The sequence below is a fragment of the Alosa pseudoharengus genome, unplaced genomic scaffold (assembly GCF_046254945.1).
Source record: "Alosa pseudoharengus isolate Yale_2024_CS ecotype anadromous, Long Island Sound unplaced genomic scaffold, YU_APseudo_1.1 YU_APseudo_1.1_scf_20, whole genome shotgun sequence".
Taxonomy (NCBI): domain Eukaryota; kingdom Metazoa; phylum Chordata; class Actinopteri; order Clupeiformes; family Clupeidae; genus Alosa; species Alosa pseudoharengus.
This window is the reverse complement of record NW_027468664.1, coordinates 34,938,852-34,952,541: the sequence shown is the minus strand read 5'-3', so window position 1 is coordinate 34,952,541 and position 13,690 is coordinate 34,938,852. Positions and strand designations below refer to the sequence as shown.

The 13,690-nt window shown below is 40.0% G+C and overlaps 1 protein-coding gene across 6 annotated transcripts in view; it reads left to right on the top strand.

The window, feature by feature from the left end:
- Nucleotides 1-13,690, top strand: part of unc80 (unc-80 homolog (C. elegans)) — a 333,697-nt gene that overhangs the window by 195,470 nt on the left and 124,537 nt on the right. For all 6 annotated transcript variants that reach the window (XM_076297160.1, XM_076297158.1, XM_076297161.1 and 3 more), the window contains 5 exons: nt 7,414-7,545; nt 7,651-7,837; nt 10,363-10,491; nt 10,606-10,749; nt 11,210-11,310. In XM_076297160.1, coding sequence (XP_076153275.1) covers nt 7,414-7,545; nt 7,651-7,837; nt 10,363-10,491; nt 10,606-10,749; nt 11,210-11,310 — 693 coding nt within the window. The remainder of the gene's footprint in view (nt 1-7,413; nt 7,546-7,650; nt 7,838-10,362; nt 10,492-10,605; nt 10,750-11,209; nt 11,311-13,690) is intronic.

Below are 13,690 nucleotides of genomic sequence, written 5' to 3'. Positions count from 1 at the left end.
CCTCTCTCTCCAGTGCAAACCCGGACCGTGACTGATGAGCCTTCTCCTCTCTGAGGAGATGGAACCTTCACATTCCCCGCGATTTCGCGGGCATAAACAAATAACAAATAATCATTGGCTGCTTAAACAATTCAAATAAAAGCAAAACAAACAAAGACATTTGATTGGTGCACATGTATAGAATGTTGGAAATCACAGAAGCAAGTAAATTACAAAGCATTCTGGTACATGGAGTAAATCCATACAGAAGCAAAAGGCATATTAAGCATACTGAAAAATGTCAATTTTGCAGGTGCTTACACAAATATATAACAGATATGTACATAACATACAGCTATGTGCAGTGTGGAACAGTGTTGTAGTACTCGAGTCCGAGACTCGAACTCGAGTCCGAGTCATTAGCTAAATTTAGAGACTCGTGACTTGACTTGGACTTGAGCACTGATGACTCGAACTTGGAGTCGGACTCGTGCATTCGCACTCGCGATGACTCGTCGAGGACTCGACTTTTTTTTGTAATATATCATAAGGCTATAATTGTAGTATGTCATTAGGCTATAATTTGCTATATGATTTTAATATCTAAATTATTTGTAATACTAATTTTAGTTCAAGGGAATGTTAGGCTACTGCTTCGGGTCGTAGGCTACATCGCAAGTCACATCATGTTCACATGCAAAGCATGCCTGGAGATATGGCCGCCGCTATTTCAATGTAGTAGGCTATTGCCAGGCAATATTAGTTCTCATAGATGACATAACATTACCTAAGATTACACTCAGCCTAGGCTAAACAACACACACTGCTGCTGGATAGCTGATCATCGTGACTTGGTGAACAGTGTTTTCCCTGACTGACGCGAGAATCGAGGTTCCATTCATTCATTTTCATTCGGGGCGTGCCCTGCCGTGCTTCTGTCTGTTAATTTGCAGCAGGCTATTATCGGATGAAAGAAAAATAAACTAAACGTTTTCCCGAACAAGATATAGCATACTTCTTAATTTTGGTGTCATAAAATATAGAAGCATAACATTAAATTGCCTAGTAGAGTGTCCATGTAGTGTCAATGTAGGCCTACGTGTCTGCGCAAGTGAAACTGACAAACTGAACCTCTCGTGGGTAGGCCAGAAACAACTATATTTAAAACCACAAATGAACTGGATTACTTTTACTGTTCAAACGAGCGATTTGATAGCCTAATCCACTGCACTGTTTTATTTCTAACAGGTGAATATCGTAGCAAATAGTATGGCGATGGCAGCTTAAAAAGAAAAAACATTTATTTCACTCATCTCGCTGAAATGAACGTGGCCTGTTGCACAAATAAATTAATTAGGCAGATGATTTACATCTTCGTTAACCTAAAGCTAGTTTTCATCTCTATTGTTGACGTGAAATATGTCTCCATAGTGTCAGTGAAGTGATAACATAATTATGCAGTTGCCGGTAGCCAGTGTTCACATCACGGGAGTCAGAAAGAAGCTACCAAGACGGGCCCTGCTCTGTTTCTGTCCCTCCCAAACTGCGCTAAAATTGTGTAGGCTATTTAACAGCCAGAATAAAAAAAAAAATGCCCTTTTATGATCCACACTACCTCTTACAAAATAGGTCTACTCCAACGTTCATCTAGCTCTTGTGAAGTATGAACTTCTACAACACTGCCTATACAATTGTCAGCAGTCAGTAACAGCATAATGTGACTTAATGGCCTGTGTGATTGGGATGTGGATTGCTCATTTATTATGAGTAGGCCTATAGGCTATGGCAGTGTTTCCCAAAGTCTGGGTCGCGACCCACAGGTGGGTCGCAGGAGATTTTATTTGGGTCGCCAGCACAATTTATGTTGATACTGATACCATTTGTCATTTGATACCAGGAAAGCTAACAGTTTTCTATTAGGATGTATTGTTAACTACCACAGTCACGGTCATAAAAGCTCATGAAACTGGCGCATGAAACTGGGGGACGAACGCATCGCAGAGGGGGTGCCAGCATGGATATCTACCTCTCAAAATGAAACCGTTCTGTGGGGCGCCTGCCATGTACCTCGCAGTTGCAAACTGCAAGGGACATGAATCCGCCTATTTGCACGAACATTAATAGATACCAGCTCCTCAACTTTACCGATTCAAATCTAGTGACCGCGCTGTCAACTAAAGCAGACATCCATAGACCGGACATAAGGCCATTAAATTTGCATACAGTTTCGATTGCAGATGCAATCTTTAAAGTTAATAGCAACCTCCTCACATTCTTATTTCTGATTTAAAATGCACAACAGTGCATTATAGTCTACAATTTAAATGGGCATTTTAAACACTATTCCTCTCGTTTTCTACCTCGCTAACTCCAAAGTAAAGGCGCATTCTTCCGGCTATTGCAAACGCCTCTTGTTCTGATATAACGACTATACAATATAATATAATACAACAATACAATATAACGACTTGAGTTATTTGTTGTTTACATTGGAATTGACGTCAGTGTTATGGACCCATTTGTCTGCAACGCAACGTAGCCTACAACATTTTTTTTTAGAAATACAGGAACAGCTTACTATGCTGACGAATGACGACTGCACAACATGCGAAAATTTCCCCTACTCTCGGATGCGCATTAAAACGTATCTTTTCAGTATTAATTTCCAACTTTTCACGCTGATGGTGCTCAAAATACAACACAACCGTGTTCAAAGCAGGGATCCTATAGTGTATGGTTGGGGGAGGCATAGAAAAGTTGGAGAACTTGTGGCCTAAAACAATATTGGTGGTTGCAGGGTAGATTTGAAGTGAAATGGGTCGCGATGGTCTGTCATTTTTAAAAAGTGGGTCGCCAGAAAAAAAGTTTGGGAAACACTGGGCTATGGTATAGCTATTGTATAGTATTCTCTCCGATATAATAAATACAACACATTGGGTTTGGCAAGAAATTTGGCAATACTACTTTCACACAAGTGATGGCACCCCTGCTTGGAGACAGAAGATTGTCCGTTTTGCTGTTAAGGATTTCATCTGCAATGGAAAAAAATGGAACGACATGTAGGCTATGCTTACTTTAGTGCTGGACTTGGACTCGACTTGATCAATAGGGACCCGACTCGGACTCGACGTGGATCAATAGTGACTCGACTCGGACTTGACTCGGATGAGTAGTGGACTCGACTCGGACTTGACTTGGAATTTTTTTTTAATGACTTGGACTTGACTCGGACTTGAACACTGAGGACTCGAACCTGGACTCGGACTCGAGGCATAGTGACTTGACTACAACACTGGTGTGGAAACAGTGTCATTGTAGTGCAGAAACAACATTATAAGAGTAGTAAGAATAAGGTGCAGGATGAATAGTATGAAGATCAGTAGAATATCAACCCTGAGAAGTGAAAAGGCGATTCAAAACGAGTCAGAAAAGTCGAGACAGGACCAATCGTCAAAATTTCGGTGTCCACCACTCTAGTTCATCCAAAACAAACCAGAAAAGGGCCTTAAAGTGCTAAAAACTGGAATTTTCCTTTAAGTAAAATACATTCACACACACACACAAAAACATCACTAATGTTGTGGACATTCCTTTATTCTGAGATACATCAATAGGCTCTCAAAACAATTCCAAACAGACATAAGGTCTTTATAGAGCAAATCCATGTAGATTATTTGTCAAATAAACCAGTAAAACAGAATTAGGGGATGGAATATATTAAAATAAATCAGTGAAAAAGTATCCTGACAAACAAGCAGCATTTTAATGCCTTAGTCATATTTCATAATTTCAATTCTTTTTCTCTAGGTTACCTGATAGCCCAGTTTGAGAGGTGCAAGATGCGTGACATTATTATTTTTTTGCAGCCAATCACTGCTGTTGTTTTATTTTATTGATTTGATTTTAGTTATAGAAGCTAAACTCGAAGGCAGGCCACAGGTAAAATCCAACGAACCACATTCACCCCGCAAGGCAATAGTTGAATAGAGTTACATTGCTAGGTTACAGGGTCGCTGGCGAGACACGGCGCTCCGTCTGGCATCATGTTTTTGTTTGTTTTTATGTAATGTTCGTAATTTTATGTAATGTCATGTTTATTTTTTTTTATTGGTTTGTCTAGTTAAATGTTTTCCCTATTTATTTACGTTATTTTTGATAGTTTTCGTGTTATTCTTAGTCCTTTTTACTGCTTCTAAGTCAGCTGAAACGTCGTTGCTTGCTATGGCTAGCTTCTGCCCTAGCTGGGCATCGGACATCCTTCCATCCATCCGTGAGCGGTGCTGCACTTCACTGTCTGGTCGAGGGGATCTCTCGGGACAGCTGGACCTGGGCTACTCTGCGGGAAATCTGCCGTGGCCGCCGAGCTGTTGCTGACCTGCAAGCTGCCATGCCAACTGCAGACTAACTGGGCCTCTGACATCCTTCCATCCATCCGTGAACGGTGCACTTCACTGTCTGGTCGAGGGGATCTCTCAGGACAGCTGGACCTAGGCTAGCTACTCTGCGAAAGATCTGCCGTGGCCGCCGAGCTGTTGCTGACCTGCGAGCTGCCTTGCCAACTGCAAACTAACGTTAGCCTAGCGGTGAGGAGCTGCAGTCTCACCGAGTAACAGACGGTCGCTGTTAGAAGTCCACCGAGTTGCGGATCTACACGATCGCCCACTACTTCAGACTGTGCTTCTAGTGATCTCCAGACAGCAGTCTACAAGGCCTAACGTCAACGTGATCTCCAGACTGCCAGTGAATTCACCGGGTTGATCATTTGCTAACGTTAAAGAACTTTGTTGGCATATCGGTTGTGAAGACACTCTGTGCAGTTTTCACGGATCATCACTGCCCTTGGACATTTTCAGCTGGTTTGGAAATTTGACTAATTTTAACATCACCTTTCCCCTTTTTAAATATATTTTTTTTTTTTCCCCACTTTTTATTTGTTTATTTGTTTTGTTGTCTATTTTGTATGTCTTGGTGTCACGGATACGCTGGCGACTACGCCGCTCCGTTCAGCATTTTTTGTCTTGTTATGTGTCTTGTTAGTTGGAGCGCTTTGGGTTGCACTATGTGCATGTTAAATGCGCTTTAAAAATAAAACTGACTTGACTTGACTAGAGCTTTTGAGGTACTGCTACTGCTCCAACACTGAAAGGCACTGTTAGAATGCTTGGATCAAGCCAGGTTCAGCATAGCGTATGTCACTGTCTGCTCACGTTGGTGACTGGACCAGGGCAAGCACACTTTCGCAGTTCCCGCCGGAAATGCAGTCTAGTTTAAATTGTTAAATTATTTCATAGGGAATTATTGTAGTGATATCTTTTATTTTGAAACAGTTGTGGGCAGAGGAAACAGTTGGCGGTAGTCAAAGTTGATGACAACTGACAGTTGAAATGGCTGAACAGTTAAATAGTTGGATAGTTTACATTTTTAAATGATTTAAAAAGAAATGATTGTAGTGAGGACTTTTATTTTGAAACAGTTGTGGGCAGAGGAAACAGTTAACAGGAGTCATAGTTGATGACAACGGACAGTTGGAATGGCTGAACAGTTAAATATGGAGCTAAATTTGTCTCAATAATATTTGTATATGCGCAGAGGGGGATCCACAAATATTTCTTGATTTGCATGTGTGTTTTGATATCTACAAATAAAAAAATCATATTTGTAACTTGTATATTGATTTTTACAAATATAGATGTGCTTGTTGTAAAAGGCATAACTTGTTAGATTTAAGAACTAGGTTCGCTAGCTCTGTGTGCAAAGAATCTTTGGTTATGAGTCCCATAGAACAACACTGCCATCTACTGGATTAGAAAGTGTCAGCAGGCTACTTGTGGATCTGGGTGGCTTCTCTGCGCAAAGTTTGTCTCAAAAATACGTGATCCACAAATGCTGATCCACAAATGCGAAAACGAAAACTGTGTGTGCTGGTGATCCACAAATGCAAAATTAGATTTCACAAAGGCAATTTTCAGTTTTACAAATGCCATTTCATTTACAAATACACATCTACAATTGTGAAAAACAATTTACAAGTTACAAATATGATTTTTTTATTTGTGGATGTCAAAACACGAATGCAAGTCAAGAAATATTTGTGGATGTCGCCATCTACTGGATTGTGATTTCTGTGTGCCGGTGAATTAAAGTAGGCCTATTTACGTGTGGATTTGTGTGACTTTCATGTGAAGAACGTCTCAAAAACACGTAACTTTGGAAAGCGAAGAATGCGTGTGTTGGTGATCCACAAATGCAGAATCACATTTCACAAAAGAAATTTTTGGTTTTCCAAATGGCATTTTATTTACAAATGCACATCTATATTTGTAAAAATCAATATATGAGTTACAAATATGATTTTTTTTATTTGTAGATATCCAAACACACATGCAATATAAGAAATATTTGTGGATCCCCCTCTGCGCATATACAAATATTATTGAGACAAATTTAGCTCCATAGTTAAATAGTTGAGTAGTTTAAATTGTTAAATTATTTAATAGGGAATGATTGTAGTGAGGACTTTTATTTTAAAACAGTTGTGGGCAAAGGAAACAGTGGAACAGGATTTGTAGTTTTAAGAGAATGAGATTGTATGCTTAAAGCCTGAGAAACTGACAGTTGCTGCAGGAGGCCTGGCCACCTGGCCCAGGATTGTAATTGCTTAATGGCCTTACTGTGATGACATCAGCCCAATGTTAAGTCTATGGGGACATTTTGAATAGTTTTTCATTAATAGTTTAAAAAGTATAAAAGTTACATAGATGAAAAATACAAAGCACACATGTCCTAAGTAAGACCTATGCAACACAGTTTGAATGAAGTTTCTACGTTAAGCGGTTGAAGCTGCATTCAACGCGTTATAAGAAGAAGAAGCAGCTTCGGAAGAATAGTACATTGGATTTTCATGCAAATCAAAAGTATATCTGCCGTGGCAATCATCAGGGTCCAAGCAATGTGTGAGTTGTAGCGAGTGGCAGAAGGGAAAGGGATGAAAGTGTGTAGACAAATTAAATCATAGCCATACGAATGACCAGGGTTATGTGGTTTTATATACATTTTCTTTCTCTAGCAGTTAAGTTAATGTAATGTTAGTTGTGGTACTCCCCCTGGACAAACTTTCACTAAATTTGGAGTACACCCAAAGATCGTTTTAGTGATGGTGAATCAGGGGTGACCCCAAATAGTCAAACATTTGGCAATATGATTCAAGCACCTAGATTCGACTACCAATCCCACAGTCAAATAATTGCAAAATGTAACAAGGATAATTCCATTTTGGTTATATGGATGCTGAAATATTAGGTATATATGTTTACTATTGTCAAGCTAGTCATTTTAGCAATGTTCTATGTGTACAGTTTTATGAAAGCAATAACTTTTTAAAAAAAAATTCCTTTGTGTATTTGTGTGCCATTCATATTTTTGTGTGTTTCACAGATTCCACCTCCCAGTATCAACTTCACTTTACCTTCTCCCATCTTGGGTATGCCATGTGTGCCCATGTTTGATCCTCCATGGGTGCCCCAGAACACAGGCAGTGTGCAGGATCCAATCAACGAAGATCAGTCGGTAATCTCACACAGCATCACATTGTATTGTATCTTTCCAAAATAAAAACACAAAAAAACACAATGTCATCATCAGCTGAAGATGTATGTTTGTCTTTATTTGCAGAAGTCATTCTCGGCACGTGCAGTGTCACGTTCTCATCAACGGGCTGAACACATTCTCAAAAATTTGCAGCAGGAGGAGGAAAGAAGGAGGCTGGGCCGGGAGGCATCTATTATCACAGCCATACCCATCTCTCATGAAGCCTGCTATGAGCCCACCTGCAGCCCCCCACCTGAACAGGAGGAAGAGGGTAAACATGCACACCCCCATACCCACAAAACATTAGGTTTTGTAAATAATAATATATTTTTTGTAATAAATCAAAATTTTATAAATAATAATAACAATAATCTTTATTTATAGAGCGCTTTTCTAAACAAAGTTACAAAGTTTTTTTAAGAAAATATACAATAAGGCAAAACAAAACAAAAACAAATCAAAAATTAAACTTAAACTCTTTTAAGGCTTTGCGGTACAAGTGAGTGTCAGATCTGTTAAAGATCTGAAATCTGCTGAAGATCTGTCCCCTTTAGTATGAAACCAACCTTTTCCTGACGACCTTAATGTGTGTGTAGGACTAATAGGTCACTAGCGTATCAAAAATGTAGGCTAATGAGTAAAACTAAAGTCAATTTTCCAGCATAATGGGAGCCAATGTAGTAATGCTAGAACAGGAGTGATGTGTTCATACCTTTTGGTCTTATTAAGGAGCCTGGCAGCAGAGTTGTGGACTATTTGAAGCCTACAGTATAATGACTTTTGAGTAAGGCAGGTGAAAAGGCTTTTACAATAATCCAGGTGTGACGAGATGAAGGCATGTAAGATGGTTTCTGTGTCTTTAAACAATAAATTAAGTCTTATTTTGGAAATATGCCTTAGTTGGTAAAAAGGCTTGACTCTATCCTGTAAGTGTAAAGCACCTAAAAATGGCAACATTTGGGACCCAATGACCAGAATCCCAGCAAACAATTTTCAGATCGGGGAACGTTCGTTGCTACCGTTCTCTCACGGTCGTTCAGGAAAGTTTTCTTGACAGTGCCAGAGCTTTCCTAAATGTTTAAATCTTTGGTTCCGGCAACGTTCACGGAACATTGTTTGAATCATGTTTAAAACTAGAGCAGAGAAAAATCAGTTCCGGCAGTATAGTTTTGACATTTGCACAAAACTATACCTTTAGAGAATGTTCTGGGAACGTCAGTTAAAGGATAAAAAATATGTATCCTTAATATAACCATCAGGGAATGTTCGCCAGCGGCAGCAGCCATCTTCTTTGTTTTCAAGTACACTGTAGCAGGGAATTCACACGGAACCTTCACAATTCTGTTAAGCCCGCCCACCGACTCTATACACAATGTGATTGGCCTGACCAGAGTTTGGTTTTCCAGCTTGCAAGCCAACAGAGAGTTGCTAGATGACCATGGCTGCCAATTACAATTGCTGCCGCTTGGATGCATCTAGATTTTCTAGGCATGTTTCTGGTAGGCAGTCATGGAAGAAAACTCGCACACCATTGTTTGCCGTTGAAAAATAAATAAAAGAAGTGTTTAATCCTTCAACCAATGTGCTACCAAGTGAGGTGACAAACGTTTCGGTCCTCAGACCTTCATCAGTGCAAACCATATACAATGACGTGGCGCCTATTTATAGTCTGCGTCTACTTGGTTGCAGCTCTGTCAATCAACCTGACCCCTAGCTAGGTAGGTTGAAGTGTATACTCAGAGAAACATGAGAAAAGAAGGCCCTCAGGCTCTTCGTTACAGTAGACCTAGACATAGAAAGTAGTCAAGTTATTGCAAAAAATAAAATAAAAATAATTTTTACATGCAAAATAGAGAAACAAGAAAAACATAAGGAAACAAGATTAACAATGAGCAAGTGAATATTAAACAATAGATGGATATACGGATATATAGTAGGCAGATTGAACATTCTCAGATAAAACAGCTCAAAGGAAACAAGACAAATCAAAGTCGTCATTTAACCCGTGTGGATGTAACGTTTTAAGGTAGTAAATCCAGCGTGCTTCACACTGAAGGAGCATCTGTCCTGTACAGCTCCTCCTACGGGTAGAAGAGACTCTATCTATTCCTAAAAATTTTAGATCTGACATGGAGTGGTTGGCTTCTGTGAAATGACGCGCAACTGGCGATTTAGGGTCCTGCCTGTTAATAGCACTGCGGTGTTCATTGAGCCTGACTCTTAGCTGTCTCCTTGTGCAGCCTGTGTATTGCAAACCACAAGGGCAATATAACAAGTAAATTACATTAGTGGAATTGCATGTAATGAATTTTCTTATGTTGTATTGTTTGCCAGTGGAATTGCAATTGGCTGGTCTTAGTGATCGAAGTACAGGACATGCAATTGCGGCAGGGAAAGAAGCCCGTGAGATCATCTAAGCGTTCACGGGGACGCATAGAGTGAATGAAGGTGTCCGAGTGGACCAACCTGTCTTTTAAGTTAGCAGATCTGGAGTGAGTAAAAAGGGGTGGGTTGGTGCTAGGCATGTTTCTACCATATTTCTGAAAAATGGGACCAGTTTTTATTTATGTACTTACATTTTACTCAGCGTCCCCAGTTTTTCGAAATAGGGTTTCATATAGCAGTCTATATTATTTAATCTCTCTTTCTTTCTCTCTCTCTCATTCTCTCTCCCTTTTATGCGTATTTGTGTCCTGTTCAGATCAAATAATGTTTTCTTTTTCCATACTTTTTTACTAACATGTAGAAGCACTCTTTCTCACAAACGCTGTTTCTCCCCTCTTCATTTGTTAACAGAGGAGGTTATAAATCTGGCCTCGCGGCGTCTTTCAGTGAGCCCCTCCTGTGCCTCCTCAAATTCTCATAGGAACTACTCCTTTCGCAGAGGCTCTCTGTGGAGTGTGCGCTCTGCTGTCAGTGCGGAAGGTGAATATTTTATCCATATTCCAATTCCTGATATTACCTGAAAGTCCAATGGAACGGTTTTGTGGCAGTCACATTGTTCATTCTATGAAAATCCTGATTTATGCCTTTTTTAAGATGAGGATAATACCACAGAACACACCCCTACACACCATGTTGTACAGCCGCCTCAAGCTGTCTTTCCAGCATGCATTTGTGCTGCTGTTCTGCCTATTGTACACTTAATGGAGGATGGGGAGGTTCGTGAAGATGGAGTTGCAGGTATATGGCAATTTTATATTCTTTGAACCTTTATGCAGTGTATATAATAAAACTGGCAATGCCATTAAATGGTGTAGTTTTTTGACAATACTATATAGCCCAAGCACTGTCTGTAAAAACAGTCATCTGAGCTTATTGATATTTTGTCATTATGAATTCCTAACCACTGCTGTAGTACTACTTGGGGATCAGTTGTATAATCTTTATTATCAACATGATGTAAAAGTAAAAACATAGAGATGCAGAGTTTGTTGTTGTCCGAGGCGATTCCAGTATTTTACCTAAGAATGGTAGGATTGAAATTCATCTTTCACAGGTAAAAGGTTCAACATTGACTTTTTTGGCAGTGGGGTCCTGTATCATAAAGTGAACATTTTCCTGTGCTCTTCAGTCTGAATTATGTCTCACTCTATCTCTTTATCAATCTGTATGCCAAACTCTCACTCTTTCCCTTTCTTAGTGAGTGCTGTTGCACAGCAGGTGTTGTGGAACTGTTTGATTGAAGACCCTGCTTTAGTGCTTCGACATTTCTTGGAGAAGCTCACTGTTAGCAACAGACAGGTTCCTAAATACTATATTTTTGAGCCAAAAAAACAATAGTAATCGCAACCGGTAGTTATTGGGGTTCAAGCAAAATTGCAAGACAGGTTGAAAGTCACAGAGGAAATGGGACAAAGTATGAACACACAAGTTCTAGATGAGTCTATGTTTATCTAGTCAAGAGATTTTTCAAGAAATTTGGTTGGCCATTGACGGCCATTGGTATGCCAGGCATGTTAATAGGACATATGAATATCATCATCATGATATCTAATATTTTGTAAAATTTCAGATCAATCAGTCAAAACATTTCTGGCACATTTCCTGATTGGCCAGATGGTTGCGCTATGCTAGGCATGTGAATTACACATGTGAATATCATCACAATAATGATTTAATAATTAACCTGAGAAGTTTCAGACCATTCATTCAATGCACTGTGACTTTATTTCCTGTTTAATTGGTGAGATATTAAAATATAACATTACAACATATCAAAAATCTATTTTTAACATAATTTAACATCAGCAACATCTTGGCATCATGTTTGCCAAATTTCACATGAATCTGAGAAACCGTCTCAGAGGAGTATGTTAATTCTTTCTGTTGCCAGTTTGTGGCGCTATGCCAAATATGCATTATGGGCATGTGAATATCACCATTACCATGGTATTCAATGACCTGTGAAAAATCAACAGCATCTTGGCATCATGTATACCAACTTTGACATGAATCGGATCAATCGTCTAGGAAAAGTGCGTAAAAATGGATCATGTCCACAATTCACAAAATCTCAATTACCTCACTTCCTGTGGGCGGAGGTACATACACCTACCAAATTTGGTGTGTGTAGCTGAAACTATATGCCAACCACAAGACGCAGTGACATAAGGAGGCACTATGGAGTTCCTGGGCCACGCCCGGAGCCAAGCCTTTATCCCTGTGTATTCACTGTACCAATTGATGTGTGTGCCAAATTTTTGTCAAGTTTTCGCCCATGGGAAGCACCTCTTTTGGCATCACAATTCATCATATATTAGTGCGCACAAAATCCCAAGTACCTCACGTCTTGTGGTGTGGCTAATGCATTGTACATACGCAAGTTGTTCATCTTGGGGAGATATACACACCTACCAAATTTGGTGCGCCTAGCTGAAAGTATATGCCAACCATGGGATCAGTCACCTAAGGGAGCGCTAGCAAGTCCCTGGGCCACACCCGGGGTCAAGCTCTTGTACCTAACTGCTTTGTGTGACACCTGATGTGTGTCAAATTTCAGCAAAAAAAAAGCAGAATAAGCAGAATAACCATAATAATAATAAATATAGCTGCAAGCAGCAATGAGGGGGCCGAGCAGTTGAGCAGGAGTTGTCCTGGCAACGCAATGTTGCTACATTATACACACACACAATTAACCCCCCCGTCCCACACACACACATATACACAGATAAACTTCCTCCCTCTAACATCACCAAATGTATTGTGCGTCCTCAGGTTGTAGTCACGAGTCCACATACCAAGTTTGGTGTTGATACGAGAAAGTATTGATAATTATAGCGCCTCTAGTGGTCAAAGGTCACTAAATATATTGAGCGTCTTCAGGATGTCGTCCCGAGTCCATGTACCAAGTTTGGTGTCGATACGAGAAAGTGTTGCAAATTATAGCACCCCTAGTGGTCAAAGGTTGCTAAAATGATTGTGTCTATTTAGGATGTGGTCCTGAGTCCATGAACCAAGTTTGGTTTTGAAACGTGAAAGCATTGCTGAGATATGACCTAATCTTTTGTTACTCTAGCACCGCCCTAGTGGTTGAAGGTCACCAAATTTATTTTGTGTCCTCAGGATAAGGTCCCACATACTAAGTTTGGTTTCAATACGTGAAAGCATTGCTGAAATATGAGCCCACTTCCTGTGATTATAGCGCCACATAGTGGTCAAAGGTCAAATTTATTGAGCTTCTTCCTAATTGGGTCCTGAGACCATGTGCTGAGTTTGGTGTTGATACGCGAAAGCCTTGCTGAGATATCACATCACTTCACTTCCTGTTTGGCAGCTTCGCCGATTGGTCACCACGGGCGACGGGTTTTCAATATGGCTCCAAAAAGCAATGCATTTATGAGTCATGGTCTGAAGATCATCTGCGTCAAGTTTCGTGAAAAACAATATGGCGGAAGATCCAACATGGCGGAAATTGACGTCATGGGGTGCGTTGAGTTCGGTCTCATCCAAGGATTCCAAATATACCTTAATGTTCAAAATGTGGTGTACGGTAAATGCATAGATGTAATACAAAATTTTAAACGTTGGTGGCGCTAGAGCACTCCAGGTGCAGACATCAAACTTTGTGAAATTAAACATATGCCTGTAACGAATCAATGTGCCAAATTTCTCAACTTTTTAC